Consider the following 21524-nt stretch of genomic DNA (forward strand, 5'->3'; position numbering starts at 1 on the left):
ATTAGAATGACTGCGCACCATTCACAAGCACAGAATTGCGCAGTGCGTCTTTCCCAATTTGTCGGTAATAGTTGTCGACCACGTCGGGCACGGGGGGGGGGGGGGGGACGTCGCAGATAACCATTTGTTCGAGTGGTCTGCTGCCCACGCTCGCTTACAAAACACACGGCGGGAGCGCCAGTGACGACACGTGCACGCTTTTTTTTTTTCACATGCGGGGCTCAGCAGAAGGTAATGCTATGGCTTCCGATGACAGAAAATTTGGTTTAAGCCATTGGTTAACGAGTTTCAATGACTCGCTTTCGTACACGGGAAACCTGTAAAAGCTTGCCGCCACTTAGACAGTTATCACTGATCGTTTGATGTCCGTTCTTTGGAGCAGCGTTTTACAGCTGGAACGATATGCTGATGGCGTTTAACGGCCCAGCGCAACGATTACGCAATGAGACACGTTGTACTTCTGACTATCCGAAGCTCTTTGACGAACCATTTAATCTAAGTGTACATACAAACTTTTTATTGTCATTTCGTCCACCTTTACGTTCGTTGCAGCCACTTTCGGGCAGAATGGTGCTCATTTTCCGAACGCCATCTACCGAGACGCCATGACGGACCATTTGAATGCGAGCGCATAAGCACAGTGAACGCATTCCGCGAGGGGAATACGGAGTAACAGAGCTCTAACGACGGCGATTGGGCGCATGCACAGTGACGCTGCAACGCCTCCCGGGGTTCGAAATGAAATTACGTTGTGGTGACATTAAGTTAGCGGAGTTTCGAAGGTACGTGTCATCAGGATACCCGCACGAAGAAATGCGTAGCAGCATTCCTTCGTGCACCGCTAATTGCGCCTTTGCACTTATCGAATAACTCGATTCATGCTGCTGCTGTTGTCTCCTCTCGGCGGCACTCTGAGACATGTCTGGTATTGCGTATTCAAGTATTCCGGCTTTCCATTAACGCAACACATTATACTTCCCTTCTGTACGGGGCACCTCGGGGTCCAGCCCTCGAGTTTAGGGGCGCATAATCTCACTGATAATGCCGTTGGCTTTCAGCAGATGGCACTGCCCACATCACGTTTGATGTCACATCTTTATGCGATATTTTGGATTCTGTTTCTAAGACTTCCTGTGAATTCGTATAGCATATGACGCAGGCAAAATCCGTTTCCCGCTGAAACACCACAACTTAGTTAATTCCATAACCATGCGTCACTGCAAGTGCATACATTCTTTTGGTCTGAAGGCGTGAGCTTATTGGCAGGGACAGAAACGTAGTGTTGAAGAACGAGAGACGAGACAGCGACGACGAGTTCGTGCCGAGGTCACAGCTTTCATTTGGGACGCAGGTGCAGGCAGAGTCACCGCTGCAGCGTCCAGCCAGGCCCGGAGCACAGCTGTTCTGAAATGTCTCGTGGCTCGCGCCACACGAACCCCTGGCACGGCTCGCTTCTTTTTCAGGTGGCCAGCTAGCCAAATATAGCGTGGCGCTACATAAGCTCCCACCTAGCGCTTTGCGCGATCAAAAACATACGTACAAAAGAAAAAGAGGGAGAGATACTATGCACATGAAAGACAATCTGTGAGTTTGGGAAGTTCAGGTTGTCAACGTGAAAAGCCACAGGGTCGTGATGTTTTTTTGATGGTTGGCCCTGGCAGAAACTTAGTGGCCGAGGAAGAAGGTGCTGGGGCGTGTTTATAGATAAGCAGGACCCACGATGGCTTGGTGGATGCGTACATGAGTGCTCCAGGTAGCACGAGTGGGTGCGGCCATAAATGGTGCTCGAGGAAGTGACAGTTTGGCCGCTAACGTAGGCAGCGGGTCGGTGGTGCTCGTGTTGAATGACGCGGAAACGTCGTGCTCGAAGGACCATGTGAAGGAGGGCACGTGATCGGTCAGCGCGTTGGGCCGAGGTGGACGAGGCTTGAGACGTGTCAAAGGGAATGCCTGCATTCCAGTTACATGCTTGCTGGTTGGCGTCCTTCGTCGAGAACATGACAGGAGGTATGTCATGGGACAGAGCAAACGAGCATTCTGGAGGAGGGTCTGTCGGCGTCTCGGGATTTGTATATGCCCTTTCAGTAGTCGGCGCATGAGGGCTCGTGCACAGGTCGACGTGGCAGATGGCTGCCTCTGTAGCAGGCGCGAAGTGAGTGGTTTGCTCTGCCATAGGCGGAGCGGGCACATCGTACGTTGGCGCGCCGGTCATGTTGGCAGCATCCCACACGTTCGGTCATGTTTAGTGAGGGGCACGAGCTTCTGCTTCAGGGGTACATTGGCGGAGATCCTAGTGGCTGCTGGCAGGACGCACAGAGCACTGACGTGGATAGGGAGTCACCTTCGGACATCGTCGACGATGAAGCCTGTCTGATCGGGGGCCAAGTAGCAGGCGTGGCGATGTCCCGGGTCGTAGCAGACTATGGGGTGTGCGGCAATGTAGCCGCCGTCATGGAGTCTGACTTGTCCGAGAAGTCGTGGTCTGTAGAGGTTGAAGAAGACGTGCGGGTGGCGAGCGTGCCTGAAGGACCATCGGCCGAGGACTTCGGAAAAATGAACCTCGTGGCAGACTGGTCGTCGGCAGCAGGAACCTCTTGAAGAACCTCGTGGTCGGTGACCGGGCGCGAGGATCACTGCCCTAAAGGCCGGACCAGAGGTGGAAGGAGACGTTGCTGGGGAAGTTAGGTCATGGTCAGTGGAGAGCTTCGGGCCAGAGGCTACCGCACGCTGCGACGCAGGGGAAACCTGGAAGTCGTGGGTTAACGAAAACAGGTGGTAGGTGAGGCCGTTGCAGGCAAGCACCGCAGAGCAGAAATCATCGTACTGCTGCAAGCTGGAGCTTGAAGTTGCAGCGAGATGACGCAGCTCTGTCGAGAAGAATGGCGTGCATCAGTGGCTGGTCCATGACGCCATTCACCCCAAGAACGGCGTCGAGCTGCATAAACCATACCTTGGGGTAGGTCGACTGGAACGGCGGCACTGGTAGGCAGAGTCGCGGGAACATGGCAGCCGATGGCTCGTCAAAGGGCACGTGCTTGAGATCACCAGGTCTTTCAGGTCCGGAACGGTGGCAGAGGCGGATCAACGTACGGCTGCAAGGCTTGAGCTGGCTGGAACATGGCCGCGAAGCTCAGAGGCAGCGGTGCAGCGCCGGTCGCTTGTCCGTTGGTCCGAAGTCACCACATGTTGAAGAACAAGAGACGAGATTGCGGCGACGAGCTAGTGCCAAGGCCACAGCTTTTATTCGGGACGCAGGCGTAGGCAGAGTCACCGCTGCAGCGTCCAGCCAGGCCAGGAGCTCAGCTGTTCTGAAATTTCTCGTGGCTCGTGCCACGCGAACCACGCGCTTATCGAATATCTCGATTCATGCTGCTGCTGTTGCCTCCTCTCGGCAACACTCTGAAACATGTCTGCTATTGCGTATTCAAGTATTCCGGCTTCCTAATAACGCAAAAGATTATACTTCCCTTCCGTACGGGGCTCCTCGGTCTCTGGCCCTCGAGTTTAGGGGCGCACAATCTCGCTAATAATGCAGTTGGCTTTCATCAGATGGCACTGTTCACATCACTAAACACATCTTTATGCGAAATTTTGGGTTCTGTTTCTAAGATTTCCAGCGAATTCGTATAGCATAGCGCAGGTAAAACACGTTTGCCGTTGAAACACCACAATTTAGTTAATTCCATAACCATGCGTCACTGCAAGTGCATACATTCTCTTGGTCTGAAGACGTGAGCTTATTGGCAGGGACAAAAACGTAGTATTGTACCTAATCCTTCCCTTGTTGCTATAGAGCCTGCAATATGTAGTTGTCAAGACACAGCGACTAATCATTGATTGATTGATTGATTTGTGGGGTTTAACATTCCAAAACCACCATATGATTATGAGAGACACCGTAGTGGAGGGCTCCGGAAATTTCTACCACCTGGGGTTTTTAACGTGCACCCAAATCTGAGCACACGGGCCTACAACATTTCCGCCTCCATGGGAAATGCAGCCGCCGCAGCCGGGATTTGAACCCGCGACCTGCGGGTCAGCAGCCGAGTACCTTAGCCACTAGACCACCGCGGCGGGGCAGAGCGACCAATGAGGCTCGTCCCTTTGGACTGAATTGTTTTCTGGTGCTCGATAAATGTTATTAGTGACGAAGCACTTTAGGGTTGAAACTTGTCCCTCCAATGTCTCTTCTCCTGACTTGCACGAGCTGGGAGCGCCGGCCGCGAGCGCACCCATCGTAGGTGGAAGAGGAGAACGACGGTCGCGGATGCGCTCGTGGCACGCTGTTTCTTTAGCGCTCGTGGCACGCTGTTTCTATAGCCCCAAGAGATATAAAACACACTCACTCTCGGCTCTCAACTTCATTGTCCGTCCTCAACTTCATCGAGGTTGCGCAACTGGCCGACCGCCTCTAGACCACGCCGAATCAACCTGACCGCGAAGAACTTCAATTTGTGCGCGTGTGTGTTAGCTGCCAGTCACACGCACGCACACGCACACGCGCGCGGTTCTAGGAGGTCCGTCAAGATCTGCTGAAATGGTCGCTGAGGAGAGTCAATTGGCTGGAGGAAGCCTGCTGGTTTTGTGGGTGGTGTCTTTCGTCGCTGACAGTCTCAGCACGTTCTTACGTAGCGAGAGACGTCGGCGGGTGCGTCTAGTAGTACTTTTCCTGTACTCTTGCGAGCGTGTGGGAAAGTCCGAGATCTCCAGCCGTCGGGTTGTTGTACAGGGTTTGAAGAATTTCTGGTTACATTGCGGATGGTACAGTGATGAGATAGCTGGCTCGGGCTGGCGAGAAATTCTTCTTTACGAGGACGTTGTTCTTCAAAAAAAAAATGACGTCAGTCTTCGCCTGAATACTTGTGAGACGACAGTGGTCCGTTCCTCGAGGTATTCGTCCCTCAAATCCGGGTGGGCTCGCTGTCGCTCAGTGAAGTCGTCGGAACTTATGGTTCCCAGGAAGCACTCATCATCCTGGTCATCCTGCGGTGGTGTATTGACGGAGGTTCGAGACAAGCAGTTGGCGTCGAAGTGTTTCCTTCCGGACTTGTACACGACGGTAAAATCAAATTATGGAAAAAGAACTTGTTGTTGGGCTAGTTGGTAGATAACTTAAAACATAATATGAGCGAAAACACACGACACATTCACGCACGCACACACCCAGGCATCAACCTCTCACAGCGCTCACTTCCAACTGATTTATTCATAGCACTAAGACTTGAATGTGTACGCGGGACACATGCGCGTGTTAACATCATAGAAGGCCAACAGCATACACTATCAAACGTACAAATGTATTGATGACTGGTTAAGGGAACACGCCTAAAAATTAACAAAACGAGATGACAACTATGCGCACCTGATTGCTCATGTCATTTTGTGTGGTTGTGAGGCACGATTCTCTGAGACAAATATTCTAGGCAGAAGCGAAAGAAAAACTTCACGTGAAGTGTTAGAGGCTTTTTTCAGAGCAAAAAATAAAGATATCTGTGTAAGCGCGCCTTCGATATCTTTGTTCCCATGTTTATCGGTTCGAGGCTGCGAGATGATAAATAAATCAGTTGGAAGTGAGCACTGTGCGTGTTTGATGCCTGTGTGTGTGGTGTGTGCGTGAATGCATCGTGTGTTTGCGCTCAAATCAATTTTTTTTGAAATCAAATTCTTGAAGTTTTAGGCTCCACCGTGCGAGACGACCTGAAGGGCACTTCAAGTTAGCTAGCCAACAGAGAGCGTGGTGGTTGCTCACAACTTTGAAAGGCCTGGCGTATAGAGGTAATGGCGAAACTTTGCTGCTACCTAGATGATGCCAAGGCACTCTTATTCTGTTGTGGAATAGTTGGTCTCAGATTTAGATAGCTACCGGCTTGCACAACTGATGACTCTTTCCTGGCCATCGGTCTTTTGCACGAAGACGGCGCCGAGTCCTATACGCTTCTAGCGTCGGTGTGTACTGCTGTTTCAGCGTATTTGTCGAAATGCGCAAGTATCGGCGGTGTATGCATGCGTCATTCAAGTTCCTGAAATGCTTCCTCTTGTGCCGTTTTCCACCTTAATTCGACATTGGTTTTCGTTCGGTGAGTTAGCGGCTCGCGTTCTGTGGGAATACCTTGACCAAACACACGTAATAGGTGAACAATCCCAGGAATCGGCGTACTGCCTTCTTGTCTGTGGGCGGCGGGAAATCGGTGATGGCGGCTGTATAGCGTGGGTCGGGTAGGACTCCAGACTTGCTCATAACGTGTCCGAAAAACAAGAGCTCCTCGTACGCAAAGCGGCACTTTTCTGGCTTCAGGGTGAGTCCGGAGGTTTCGATGGCTTGAAGTATACTGCTACAAGGCGCCGGAGATGCTCGTAGAAGCTCGAGGAAAACACGACAATGTCGTCCAAGTGCACGAGACAATTTTCCACTTCAATCGAACCATTACGATGCCCATAACACGCTAGAACGTCGCAGGCACCGAGGAAAGACCAAATGGCATGACCTCGAGGTCGAAGAGGCCGTCTGGTAGGATGAACACAGTTTTCTCTCGATCTCTCTCGTCGACGTCGACTTGCCAATAGCCGGTCTTGAGGTCTATCCACGAAAAGTACTTCGCGCTGTGGAGTCGATGCAGGACGTCGTCTATACGCGGGAGAGGGTACACGTCCTTCTTAATGACTTTGTTCAGGCGACGCTATAGTAATCGACGCAAAAACGTAGGGTTCCGTCCATCTTCACTACTACCACAGCTGACGCCCATAGACTCTTGGACGGAATGATGTCGTCCCGTAGCATTTCGTCGACTTGTTTCCTCAAGGCCTCACGTTCGCGTGCTCAAACTCAGCAGCTTCGGCAGCATCGAAGATGGCGAAAGCATTGCTGGCGTACGCAAATTAGACGATGTAGGTGACCGTCGTACCAACCAGTGGCGTATTCAGGGGTGGGGGTGTCAAGGGGGTTTAACGTCCCTCCTCCCACCACTTACCTACCTTATTTTTCGTCGCTTTGCGCTGACATGATTTAGAAACTAAGGGTTGCTGCTATCACAATACCACACCTGGATGCTTTTAAAGTGAACCATGTCTACATACGGGAAAAAACGTACGTTTCACGGTGTTTGTCAAGAATATGGAACTCTGTGAAGTTTTGGGCAGAAATCTCGGCCGCGAGCGTTTTAAGTTGGCTCGGCGACGGGATTAATGCTGCAGCGGTGGTCACGCTTGCACCCACCCGAACAGATCTCGCCGGAGTCGTTCGCTACGATAATGTTCACTAGGCAAAGCTCGTTTTAATGGTAAAAGCCAGACACAGTTCCAAGGTCTGATAAGCCACATTCAAGCATTTTAGTGTGACTCTAAGTACGTGTGCTAAGATATACTCGTGTCAGAGACAAACATTTCTATCGCACCTTCGCACGTTCTGATAAGGTCTTAACACACACACACACACACACACACACACACACACACACACACACACACACACACACACACACACACACACACACACACACGCGCGCGCGCGCGCGCGCGCGCACGCACGCACGCACGCACGCACACACACACACACGCACGCGCGCACACACACATGCCCACACGCACGCACGCACATGCCCACGCACGCACGCACATGCCCACGCGCACGCACGCACATGCACACGCACGCACGCACATGCACACGCACGCACGCACACACGCACGTACGCACACACGCACGCCAACGCACACGCACGCCCGCCCACATGCCCACGCACGCCCGCCCACACGCCCACGCGCGCCCGCCCACACGCCCACACGCGCAAACACGCACACGCACGCACACACGCACGCACACACGCACATACACACACACACAGGCACACACACACACACACAGGCACACACACACACACACAGGCACACACGCTAGCACACAGGCACACGCACGCACACGCACGTACACACGCACACACACAGGCACACGCACGCACACGCACGTACACGCGCACACACACACACAGGCACACACGCACAGGCACACACGCTAGCACAGACGCACACCACGCGCGCGCGCGAGTGAGAGACAGATTATTCGGCTCATTCACCGAAGCTGTAAAAAAATTTTCTTTTTAACTTGCACCTCCTATTCAGCTGGCTTTTCTTTAAAAGAAATAAAGCATATCTGAAATACGTCATTGGCATTTTACCAAGGCAAAAGCAAATGACTCGCCGACTGCGAAATACGTAGTTCTCATGAACTTATTTCGAAGACTGATGCTGTAATTAACTGATTGAGAAGTTAATTAGAGCGTAATCCGGAAACTGATGTTGCTCGTGAAGTGCGCTTTATTCGGTCAAGAGAAAAACTTTACGGGAGGGACGAGATAATCGTACGGGATGTCCCAAAAAATGTGCAAAAATTTTTAACAATATACAGAAAATGGAGTTTTGTGTAGTTGTAAATTTAGATTGCATATTTTTTTACCGGACGTGTAAGCTACACAATTTATCCTAACACAAGACTTCAATATCGCTCGTGGTAATGCAAATACACTCAGATAAGCTGCTCAAATGATGCCCTTCAGGTCATCGGGATATCGTACTTATCATGCTGTGCCAGGGTAAAATAATTGGGTCAATTTGCCTCGTTACTGGTTTAGTTACTACCCTCAGTTATTTCAGTGTTTGTGGCAAAATCAGTCCCCAGGAAACCACTAGATCAATGCATGATCACCGTTTGGCAGAAATTTTGATCAAACTGAGTACAAATCCTGCAAGGAAAGCATATGCATTACTGGGCTTGAAGTCGCAGGTTTGATCCCGGCTGTATTAGTCCCATCCCGTGCATTTAATGCTCACTAGCATTAAATGCACGGTAGGCTCGGAACTAATACGTCATCCTTCACTAAGGCATCCGTCGTAGACACGCTTAGTGCCGGTGCAGAAAAAGTAGCAGGTTACATATTATCAAAATTGTTATGTAAATGAATAATGTGATCAATTACTTAATATAATTGACTACATTTACATTGCTTGATGGCAATCTTATCATTTTATATATATATATATATATATATATATATATATATATATATATATATATATATATATATATATATATATATATATATATATATATATATATATATATATATATATGTATATAATACACTTCATATAACAATGATGCAATAGAAGGCAAAAAACACAAAAAAATTCTTTGAATGAATCAGAACCCTATTTAATATAAAGTAACATTGAAAAATCGGTAGAAAGTTCATTAAAGAGAGAGGCGAACGAGTGCGTTGTGTCTGTATCAACTACTTCTTTCTGTGGCTTGCTCTACAACGAAGCAGCATGAGGAAATGATGAATATTTATGTATCTTGAGGTGACTGAATTGTTGCCTAACTGTCTTGTTATGATGAGTACGGTCAGTGCGTATGGAGATGTCGATTATATAACGTTCCAGTGGTAGTTTGAAGTGACCGTGGTATAGTTGATAAAGGAATTTTCTACGATGAGTGTCTTCAGCGTTGCCTTACTACGAAGGGCAGAGACGCTCGTGAAAGGAGATTAACTGAAATAAATAAAACTCAAAGCTAGATTTCACACCTTCTCTATGTTTTAGTTGAATGTTTTTAATGCGGAGCCCAGATTAGGTCTGCGTACTCTAACTTAGGCCAGATAAGGGCTTTGTAAGCTGTTTATCTTACAGAGAGTGACGTATGACGTAGTTTGTGTTTTATGAAAGATAACTGTTTTAGTGCGTTCCTACATATGTTTACCATATGAGTTTCCCTACCCAAACTACTTGTAAGCATCACAACCAGGTATTACACTTGTGTAGTATTTCGAACGTAAGCGTTATTAATGGTATAGTCCAATGCGAACGACTTTTGTTTGTAAATGTAACAGATGTATCTTGTGATGCATTCAGCTTTAATTCCCATTTGTAGGTATATTATTAGCTCATTCATGTTGTTCCAGTGAAGAGAACTGCCATGTGCGTTTTAATAGCTCATTTATGTTTTTTTGTTTACATTTTTCAGTTTTATTAGTTTATTTTTGTTGTTCCAAAGAAGAGAACTGCCATGTGTCCATTTTTTTGCCTTATTGTATCCTCTGTATGCCACGTTTGCAAAGCCCAGGGCTATGGACCCTGTCAAGCCTGATCTATTGCTTTTTTGTATACCCAGCAAGCTCCGTTGATTGTCTTTTAAGCTGAAAATAAACCCCGATTGATTGGTTTATCACACCAGGGGCACGTGGAGCACAGTGCGTCGTTGAGCCTGGCTTGGTGAGAATGCTGATTGATGTAGCCATAAATAACGCATTCGTCCGTAAAAAGTCAGACTTCAACAGGCGATTTATGTATCCTAAATACAGTAATGATACTAGCACTGACCCTTGCGGCACTTCTGAGTGGGCCTGTAATGTGTCGGGAGCGCCGTCAGCAACCGTTACATATCCCGTGTACTCAGATTTGGGTGCACGTTAAAGAACCCCAGGTGGTCGAAATTTCCGGAGCCCTCCACTACGGCGTCTCTCATAATCATATGGTGGTTTTGAGACGTTAAACCCCACATATCAATCAATCAATCAACCGTTACATATTGCTTTATTTAAGATGATTTGTACATATTCCAGTGGACAATGTTTTGGTCCATACCAATAGAATACAAATATTCTGACACACAGATTACATATCTGCTAAGAAACATATTCGATATAGTATGAGAACCCGGTGATGTTTTCGTATCAGTTTTACACAAGAGGCATGCGATCTTTGCTTGAGTGTACTTCAGGAATCTATTGGACGAGCGTATAAAATGGCATGTGCGAACGCCATGCCGTCACCGTAAACACGAATTAAAAAAAAGATGTTGAAACTTTGGACAATAACAGCAGGATCATCAGTGTATCCACCAGACGTTTTATCTTTGTGATACTGCTTTCCTCGGCTCCCGGCTTTACTGCGCGGTCACCGACACTAGTAGACAGAACGAAAGCAGCGGAAGCCACAGAAGCAACAACGGTCATTCATCAATTTCCTGCCGTTGGTTCCAAGATGGCAGACGTGTTTGGCTTCAACTGTGCCCCGCTAGGCGGCTACACCTACCCAGCGTAATCACGCTAAAATGGAATTTTTGAACCACTCGTGCCATTCCCCTTATTAACGTCCGGTGGTTTTTTTTTTTTTCATGAATCAAACACAAACGAACAAGCAGCATTTTATAGCGTCTCTTGATGAACGGAAGGTTTTATATTTAGTGCAGCTAGATCGATTACTAGGGATTAATTGTGGGTGGTTCGTCTGACGTCATGGGCATCATTTTGAGAATGGCCTACTGCGGCGCATGTATTCTTGTGCATTCACATTAATTTCTCGGTAAGTAGGGCACTGCTGTTCGTAATATTGTCGTTTTAGATGTCATACATTGAGCTTTCAACCTGACGTAAATTGTTGTTTGTGTGCGCCCCGCCGCGGTGGTCTAGTGGCTAAGGTACTCGGCCGCTGACCCGCAGGTCGCGGGTTCGATTCCCGGCTGCGGCGGCTGCATTTCCGATGGAGGCGGAAATGTTCTAGGCCCGTGTACTCAGATTTGGGTGCACGTTAAAGAACCCCAGGTGGTCAAAATTTCCGGAGCCCTCCACTACGGCGTCTCTCATAATCAAAGGGTGGTTTTGGGACGTTAAACCCCACAAATCAATCAAATTGTTGTTTGTCTTCAGTGTCCCTTTAACGAAAATGAACTTGGCCTCACGTTTATATACATTTTTCATGTGATTATTTAATATTGCGTGTGTGTGTTTTCCTTTTTAACTTTCCTCTTCTCTCTCCTTCTTTCTTACCTCATTTTCTCTCTGCCTCCCCTTCCCGAAGGAGCACGCAGGCGTTGTGTAACAACAACAACAACGACAACAACAACAACGACAACAACAACAACAACAACAACAACAACAACAACAACAACAACAACAACAACAATAACAATAACAATAACAATAACAATAACAATAACAATAACAATAACAACAATAACAATAACAATAACGACAACGACAACGACGACGATGACGACGACGTCAAGAATTGGCAGATCCACGTGCAGTGGGAATCGACGATATGTGAAGCATGAATGAGGAAAGTTGATATGCCACTTTAAAAGCACAACGTTACGAGGTGGATGTAAAATATGCCATACATAACTTCCATGTCATGATTATCATGTTTGGACTTGTCATTTACCTTCGTCGTCCATTCACGTCACGTAATACCAAATTTGGTGTATGTGAAGCTAGTGAAACGTCTGCAAGCGCATCATGAGTGTGGCATGTAGACATGTTCTCACATGACACGCATCTCATGATTATCATGTTTGCACCAGTCATATACCTTCATAATTCATTCGGGTCCCGTAATACCAAATTCGGTATATGGGAACCTAGCGAAACGGCCGCGAGTGCTTTATGAGTGTGACATGTAGTCATGACTCGTGACTTACATGACATGCACTTCGTGATTTCCATGTCAGGGTCTGTCACTGGTGTTCGTCATGCAGTCATGTCATACGATGCCAGTTTTGCAACATGTCATTTGAACGAAACTACCACAAGAGCAGCAAGATCGTGAAATGTAAATCATGACATTCATGACACATGCTTAATGATATTCATGTTACGACAAGTCAGTTATGATCGTCATACAGTGATGTTATGCCATACTAATTTTCGTATCGATACCATTATAGAAACGGCCACGAGAGCTAAAAGTCGTATGCGGCTAGATAGATAGACAGATAAATAGATACGCTCAAAGTCACCGAAGTTCGCTAGGAATGCTTCGTATTTATTAATAATAATAATAATAATAATAATAATAATAATAATAATAATAATAATAATAATAATAATAATAATAATAATAATAATAATAATATGTATGCATGTGTTTGGGTATATATCGTGTGATTTCCCAAGTAAAAAATAGGAAAAGAAAGTAAAGCTACACAACCGGACCTACACAGATTTCGGGAGCAGCCGGAGATAAAGAGCGGCATTTCACTTACGTCAGTATAGTATTCTGATATAGGAGGCACTTGAAGTGCTCTATACTTGGTTGTGCGGAAATTTCGTGTCTGGTCCACCCGAGCTTTGAAAAATGCGGTTGACGATGCATTTCACGCATATGCACGTCATTTTGCCTGGCTATTCAGAAAGGTATCCGAGCTCTAGACGCGGGCCGGCAGCCGCATGCACGAACTCCTGTCGGATCCCACTGACCGGGAGGATCTTGTTTTCGGCGCCTAGACCACTGTCGCGCCGCGAGCGCGTTTGTTTGAGAGCCAGCGTCCTTTCGCGCGCGTGTTTCCCGCGACTGAGAACCCGCTGTCTCGCGAAGCCGAAGTTTGCGTGCCGCGCGGTCGTGACCACGCAGAAAAACGACGTTCCCCCGCGTGCAAGGGCGCAGAGGGCGCGGTCGGCGTGGCGCGCGATCGATGCGCTCGGTGCCTTCGATGCTTTCCGTAGTTTCCCCCTCGCCTGCAACTCGGTGCAAACACAGAGACACGCTGGCCACGCTTTGCAGCAGCATGGCCTCGCACTGAGGCTGGTGTGCACGAGCCGAGCAGCAGGAGCAAAGACAGCGGCCAACGCGACACCAGTGGTCCTCCAGGTGAGATCCGGCCACGGCGCCCGCAGCAGCGCAAGCGAAAAGACACGCGGCGTCGCACTCGCACCTCGCGTCCACTGATGGTGGCAAGGGTGTGTAGGAGGTTTGGAGAGGGGGGAGGGGCCGACCAGCTGCCCAGGGTTGTGTTCCTGCTGACCGTCCGCGGGATGCTTTTAGCCGGAAAATCTAGGCCTAGCAGCGGAAAGGCGCGCAGCTCGGAGGGGCTGGCCGGCAGCCGGGCACGGCTCTGCCCCGACGCACGGCCTTGCTCGGCTCGGCACTCCGGAGCCCCCGGCAGCGTGTCACGCGAGCGGTGGGTCACCCGCCAGCTGGCCGTATGTGAAATCGATGCCGCTTTCTATCGGGGCGCGCGCTTTTCACCCAGTGAACCTGAGCAGCCACGCCGAGCTCGTGAGCGTCGAGACGGCTCCTTTTACAGTTTTTTAAACGATGTCTCTGCGCTAAAAGTGGAGTGTCGACCAGGCCTTTCGCAACCTTTGTCATTAAATATTTAGCCCCCTTGTGCCTGCTATCAGCCCGGGCGGATGTTTACAGCCTTCTCACATAGGAAGCAATCACTCTAAGTGCCATGGCTTCGGTGTAGTAGAGCAGCTACTTGTCAGTCACAACAAAACATACTAACTTCAAGATTGTCATGCTCATTTCACTGTAATTAAATGTATGAATAGCGCCCCGCCGTGGTGGTCTAGTGGCTAAGGTACTCGGCTGCTGACCTGCAGGGCGCGGGTTCGAATCCCGGCTGCGGCGGCTGCATTTCCGATGGAGGCGGAAATGTTGTAGGCCCGTGTGCTCAGATTTGGGTGCACGTTAAAGAACCCCAGGTGGTCTAAATTTCCGGAGCCCTCCACTACGGCGTCTCTCATAATCATATAGTGGTTTTGGGACGTTAAACCCCACATATCAATCAATCAAATGTATGAATAGCATCTTGATCTAATGGCGGCGAGATGCTTTATGCTTTCGATATGTCAGTTCCTTATATTATTCATATTATTATTATTTTACTGATTCATGCTTCTGGAGTACACACATCGGAGAAGAATGTCACTAAACGTACAACACATTTGTTGCGACTTGACTTTCGCAGAGCCGACGTTATAGTTATTTTGCAGTTAGATTCACTAAAACGAATGCTTTTTGGTGTAGCCATTATCCCGTAGTATCCTTTCTTCTTCTATTAAGTAACAATGTAGATACTAAACGTGCCACACGAAAATATGAGAGTAAACTACACCCCGCAGTATGCTTTGTTGGTGCGCTTTCTAGTTATAACCATACATTTACTGCATATGTTCTGATATTGCGAAACATGCATGTGGAAATTTCAAGATTCCCAGTTTCTGCTTCACTAACCACTTCTTCGGTTCCTACGTGCATCACCGCGTTATTGTGAAAAATTCAGTAATCAAATTCACCATGTCTAGCATTGGAATCCAATTAGGGACACCTTCCTGTCTCGCTTCCGGGCGTTTCGTAGCTGGCGCGCGCGTGCGGGTCTTTCAGTCGCGATAGCGTGTGGTTTGGAACATACTTGGCCGCCCCGCCGCAGTGGTCTAGTGGCTAAGGTACTCGGCTGCTGACCCGCAGGTCGCGGGTTCCAATCCCGGCTGTGGCGGCTGCATTTCCGATGGAGACAGAAATGTGGTTGGCTCGTGTGCTCAGATTTGGGGGCACGTTGAAGAACCCCAGGTGGTCGAAATTTCCGGAGCCTTCCACTACGGCGTCTCTCACAATCATATGGTGGTTTTGGGACGTTGAACGCCACATATCAATCAATCAATCAATCAATCATACTTGGTCCTTTGGTGCGAAACATTAAATTTACACTCGCCGTACGTGCTCACGTTCTGTGCACAATAAGCTGATTCGCATATTCTGCGCCAATTTGGGGCAACTGATCAAGGGGAATATCAGTTTGCCAGCAGAACATTTTCGATTGCTTCTGAAACGCAGGGGAAAGGAGGAATGACATCAACTAACACATTTAGTTTTACTGGTTAGAAATCACTAACTGCTCTCCTCCAGCTCATGCCCAAGAGAACTCAGCATCCCTACTTTTCCCACATGACTCCCCTTCTTCGTAATTTTTACGCTAGTAGAAACTTTTGCAAGACACCTTGTCGTCTTAGCCATTTTCTTTATTCGTCCGTTGTCCTGCTCTATATCCCACCCCATCATTTGGTCTTATACCTTGGCAGAGGAGGCCTACCCATTTACGAAGCGGTGGTGTCCTAGTCGCGCATTCATCAAACTGTACTCGGTACAATACTTAATAGAGCCGTACGGTGGGACGGAATATAATCCATATTTCTACCTCACTCAGCACTACAATAAGGTCACTTCTATGGTATGGGATGTCTTTCCACGGGAGGGCGAAATTTGTTTCGCTGATATGCGGACAAATTTCCTCAGTTCAGCATATCACTTTCACCTTTAATACCAGAGCTTTCATTTTTGTGATGTTTAAACCCAGAGTACTTCGCATGAACTATTTCTGAAATAAATCAAGGACAGCGTTGGCATAATTTGCTCAATCACGTGTGGAGTGACTGGAGAAGAAGATGCTCGTGTCATCAGCCTAGATAATATATTTTACCGTCTGATCAATGCCGATAATGCCATTAATATATAAAAGAATAAAAACAGGGTTAAGATGCTTCACTTAGGTACAGCTAACTTAACCTGTCTTGATGAAAATGCGTATGCAATAACTTATACACACTATGAGCGGTGTCATAGGTACAATGATATCATAGAGTGGGCATTGCCCCTAATTCTCTGGTGATGAAGCTTCATCACCCCGGTATTCTATTGAAGAAGAATCTGATCACTAAGACTATCAAAAGCCTTCGTAAAATCTCAAAGCACACCGAACACAAAATTGTCATCTTCAAAGTTTTCAAGAATGTACTCTTTTAGTGCAAAAAGGGCAAGCTTTGTCGGACTTAGTTCATTGGAAACTACATTGTACCGACTCCGTGATATACTTATATTAATAGTACACAGCATAGTTCATCATATTACAAGTTTGTACGAATACATCAATGTTCGCCGTGGTTTGTATATGTTGCTTCGTTTCACCATTGTCACTTTTTTTTTGCGCAATGTTGTTTCACCAAGCTTCAACTTTTCACATAAAAGTTTCCTGTCACATACTGGCATATCAATGCTAAGCTACACTCCAATAGCGTGTGTCAATGGGTATTGCGCACGTTGTTGTTTATCTGTTTCTTTTTCTAGCTATTTAGTTGTCCAACGCCCTGTCCGTTGCTGCCATTCTACATATGGAGGCTGTCACCACGTCAAGCTGCTCGTTGCAGTAGCTTTTAATGACGGTTCCTTTCTTTCTGTGAGAGAAACATTGAATCGAATGTTGGTCACCTTTCGAGTTCGAGGAAAGCACCGGTCGACGGGATGGAAACATCCGTTGTGAAAAAAAAATGCAAAAACGTTGCAGGATGGGCGTCCGGCGTGTTATGAAATGCAAGGCAGAGGCGTATGAATATAGCCTAGAGAGAGACATACAAAAGGTAGAACACCGCAGGCGTGCATACCGAGTAATGGCATTTTCTTAGAGACATCAAGCGGCAGATCAATGACAGTTTACGTAACATAATGGCTTAGGCGGGCTTCTATAGCGGCGCATTCGGCAATAATTTTGTCCACGTTTCGACTGAGGAGCCACCAGAGTAATCGGTTGAGTGAACGGCGTGTGAGGACTGTCATGAAATTTCCACGAATTCTAATTCAGAGTTCGTATTCAATGCGCGTGTTACAGTTTTTTCTCCACCGATCAATATGTGTTGGATTAAAAATTTGTGTCATAGTATTCAACCATTGTGCCACAAGGCTCATGATTTTTTTATTTTATTTTATTTTCAAAGTTACTTGAAGTTTGAGGTATTTGTAGCATCATGAAAATAATAGTGATATGGTTCATTATTACTGCAGAAGAACAGGCTGAAGTATAAAAACTGTCTTGGGGAATTGCTAGCGATATTGCACTGATTGAATATACAGGGTAGGCAAGTGGCGAGCAAAAAATAAAAAAAAAACATGTTGAAAACACGAAGTGATGCCCAGCTTCATGAGAGATTTTCTATTGATTTCAGTACGGCCGTTCTTATATTATTACTGGAATGATAGCTTGAGCCGGATTGCAAACGTTGGTAAAGCGTCAAAGGTATACTGCGGCGGCGCGATTGAACGCTTACAACTGTCACAGCTTTTTCGACACGGGAATTTCTGGCTTTTAGCATGCCAATGTTTCTTTCTTGCTCATTGCGTACACGCGAAAGCGCTGTTAATGCATATGTGCATTCTGTGTTTGTAAATGCAGCTCAGTATACGATGACTGTAGCTTGAAGTTTTTATTTCTTGGTTAAAGCTGTATAGCTTGCGGTAGCCGTTGATATGCGCACCAACGCGGAGAGTGAGAAGCACATTTCCCGCGACGATGGGTAAGGATTCCTTGCGTTTGGAATTATATCGGCGCGTAAACGTGTCTGCTCGTGCAATGAAAGACGACGGTTACTTTTCAAAAAATAAACGAAGTTGCAGTGCAACCACGTTTGGACGGAGACAGAAAATGAGACGCAACATGTATCGTGTGCGGACCATAGTTTTTCGAAGCGTTGCATGTAATTCGAGCCAGATATGGTATTGTGCCCACAAAAACAAACCATCAATAAAGCCAGCCTCCTAACCTGTGGGGATCTTAACATGTGGGGAACTTGCTTTATGAACGGAAGAAAGCTTTGCTACAGAAAAATTTGCCCTGTTGTCTTGGAACGCCATCCGTTAATTTTACACTATGCTGCGCTTAGAAGCTACAGGGTCAGTGAGGCAGCAACAACTTCCAGAAGCTGTTATACTTTCTCTTAAAAAAAAAAAAACACCAGCACCATTGAAGTACTCGCAGGAAACAACTGTTTGCATAGGCCGTCCGCTTTAACCCACCACGGTGGTCCTAATGGGTAAGGTATTCCATTGCTGACCTGCAGGTCACGGGATCAAATCCCTGCCGCTGTGGCCGCATTTTCGATGAAGGTGAAAATGGTTGAGGCCCGTGTGCTTAGTTAGACTTAGGTGCACGTTAAAAAACCTTGGCTGGTAGAAATTTCCGGAGCCCTTCACTACAGCGTCTCTGATAATCATATAGCTGTTTTGGGATGTTAAACCCCAACAATTACTATTTTCTAAGCGGGCTACCTGCGATACAGTAGTGGTGCAGGCTCTTCTCACATTCTGTCTTAGCGGGCATCATTAAATGCAGCCCAAGTAACATGGACAAAAAAAAAAGAGGATCACACATAAACAAATCGCTAATTATTAAGCGTGGAAACTTGGGCAACTTGGTAGGACATGACTGAATATACGAACAGCGCAACCTAAAAGTATATAGTTACAGCGTAACTATACAAAAGCAATAAACGAAAATAGAAAAGATCGCTGCTTTTTATTCTTGTTTATTGCTTCCGTATAGTTAGGCTGTAAGTATACTTTATGTTGCGCTGTTCGTGTATTTCACTAATTATCAGCTCATATTTATTGAAGAACACGCATATACATTCATGAAAAAAAAACACACACACAAATACAAACAGCATAGAATGAATCTAAGTAGAACGACAGGAAATGTAAGGCTTTTAAAATGCGTCCGAGTGGGAATGTCCTCGTGTTCTGCGCGGTTCGTTTCATGCGTAGGCGTTTTTAATTTTTACAATGTATGACCAAATAGCCCAACGAAACACGCTTATTCATATACAAGATTTTTTTGAGTGGATTGCGAGCTCGTATATACTGGTGAGACGCACAAACTCAAGGCTATATTTCGGGAATGTTTTATTGGCGCGTAGAAGAAACTTGCTTCTAATGCTCTTAGACAGCATGTGGCGTCTATTGTACGCACAAAATCACCTGGGATGACACCTGCATCATCACCACTGACTGAAAGATGTTCCCTCAATCGAAAGGGCACCACCTGCGCAGGTCATTCACTTTTTTTTTATGTTGTGCCTCGACGTGCGCATATTGAAACAGAGTAATTGTCTTGCAGTATTGATACCTGAAAAAATAAATAAATTGTTAATGTGTCCTGCAACAGGCGCTTCATGACACACTATTTCTAGGGTCTATATTAACAGTTAAATTGTGTAGTGTACAGTTTAATGAAAATATCCACGTAGGCGCATCCACAGCTCCTACCGGGCATGTGAGCCACAAACTGAGAAAGCCCCACTACTAACCTCTACTCCCCTGAACACACGAAGCTGTCTATAATTAGAATGTGCAAATGTCGTGCACTCACTCACTCACATACATACATACATACATATATACATACATACATACATACATACATACATACATACATACATACATACATACATACATACATACATGCATACATGCATACATACATGCACGCATACATGCACGCATACATGCACGCATACATACATACATACATACATACATACATACATACATACATACATACATACATACATACATACATGCATGCATGCATGCATGCATGCATGCATGCATGCAGGCAGGCAGGCAGGCAGGCAGGCAGGCAGGCAGGCAGGCAGGCAGGCAGGCAGGCAGGCAGGCATAAATAAATGACTGTGCATGTTTTTTCAGAAGCTTACCTGCCCCGAATTTTGCCGTCCTACTGTGTGAGAAGTATTGGCCTTGTTAAGAAGAGTAGAATCTGAGGCTTCAACTGGAGGCACCTGAATTTTATATTAAAGAAATGCACTTGGGGAGCTCAGGAGCAGAGGAAGTAAGGGTTTAATCAGAATTTGAATTTCCTTGGGGGGGGGGGGGGGGGGCAGGTGAATGCCTCTCTGTAAAAGGGCATGAGGTAGTACAGAAGTTGGCCTGCAGTAATTTTAAGGAACGTGTTTGCGATCCCTCTAGAGGGGACATGTACGAATCCCTGATTCGAAGGAACCCAGCGGGCTTCTAAAATACAACGGTTCAAAAATACAGGAAAGGCTCACAGCCAACTACAAAAAAGCACTAAAAACATTAGCTGGTGCGGCTTGATTATGGTGCCCCTGTGGTGACTAAGACTCGCTTGTAAAGGTGGCATGTCAATTCGTAAATCCATCAAGGGAGAAAACTTCTTGAACATAGCATTTTTACGCAAAAGCCGCCACATTATAGCGAGATACAACCGAATGTATCTTCAAGCCTCAGTATAGTGCTCACTGTGGTGTAATTTCTCACACCCCGTCATAGTAGCACGAAAGTTACGCAACCACACAATGCAACTCTGATGACTCTATTGCATAAGATTATTCTATGCCGTCACGAATCTATCGGAGAAGTGTTCACAAGCCATCGACCGATGCCGGCGGAGCGGAAAGACTGCATCTCACTTCCGGAGTCGGCTTCTCCTGTGTGCACTGGCTCATTTAACTCCGGGGCACGTAATGACTCCCAGCGACATCAGTGGGATGGGTGTCAAAAGTCATACAAACTGTGCATCCCACTTATGCCCGAAATTGTGACACCCACATTATTTGCTCGCTGCCGCTTCTGTCCCCAGCTGCATGTACCGTAATAAAAAGACAGAAAACTATATATCCTCTGTTTCTCTTTCCGTTTATCTCCGCACATTTATGTGCTTATCTCTGTCTGTCTCTCGGAAGGATCACGTCGTGGTGAGCTATTTAGTGTCGTAGGAATCCACCAAAGCCTGGGAAATAATTGTCGACCAAACTTCTCCTCACTTTTCCTACCCTTTCATAAAATGTTGATTTCATTTTTTTACAGACCTGCGTCACAAGTGTAGATTGAATGATTCTATAGAATCATTCAGTAGCAACAACTAAAAAAACCGCCTGCGGTACACT

The 21524-nt window shown here is 46.7% G+C and overlaps 1 protein-coding gene across 3 annotated transcripts in view; it reads left to right on the forward strand.

Moving 5' to 3' along the window:
- Positions 1–21524, forward strand: part of LOC142775075 (uncharacterized) — a 600362-nt gene that overhangs the window by 16588 nt on the left and 562250 nt on the right. The window contains exon 1 of one of the 3 annotated variants that reach the window (XM_075876394.1): positions 12885–13638. The exons of the other annotated variants lie outside the window; for them this stretch is intronic. Within the exon in view, the coding sequence (XP_075732509.1) occupies positions 13126–13638 (513 nt within the window). The 5' untranslated portion in view covers positions 12885–13125. Of the gene's footprint in view, positions 1–12884; positions 13639–21524 lie in introns of those variants that run through there. 3 annotated transcript variants of the gene reach the window in all.

The sequence above is a fragment of the Rhipicephalus microplus genome, chromosome X, assembly GCF_043290135.1.
Source record: "Rhipicephalus microplus isolate Deutch F79 chromosome X, USDA_Rmic, whole genome shotgun sequence".
Classification (NCBI taxonomy): domain Eukaryota; kingdom Metazoa; phylum Arthropoda; class Arachnida; order Ixodida; family Ixodidae; genus Rhipicephalus; species Rhipicephalus microplus.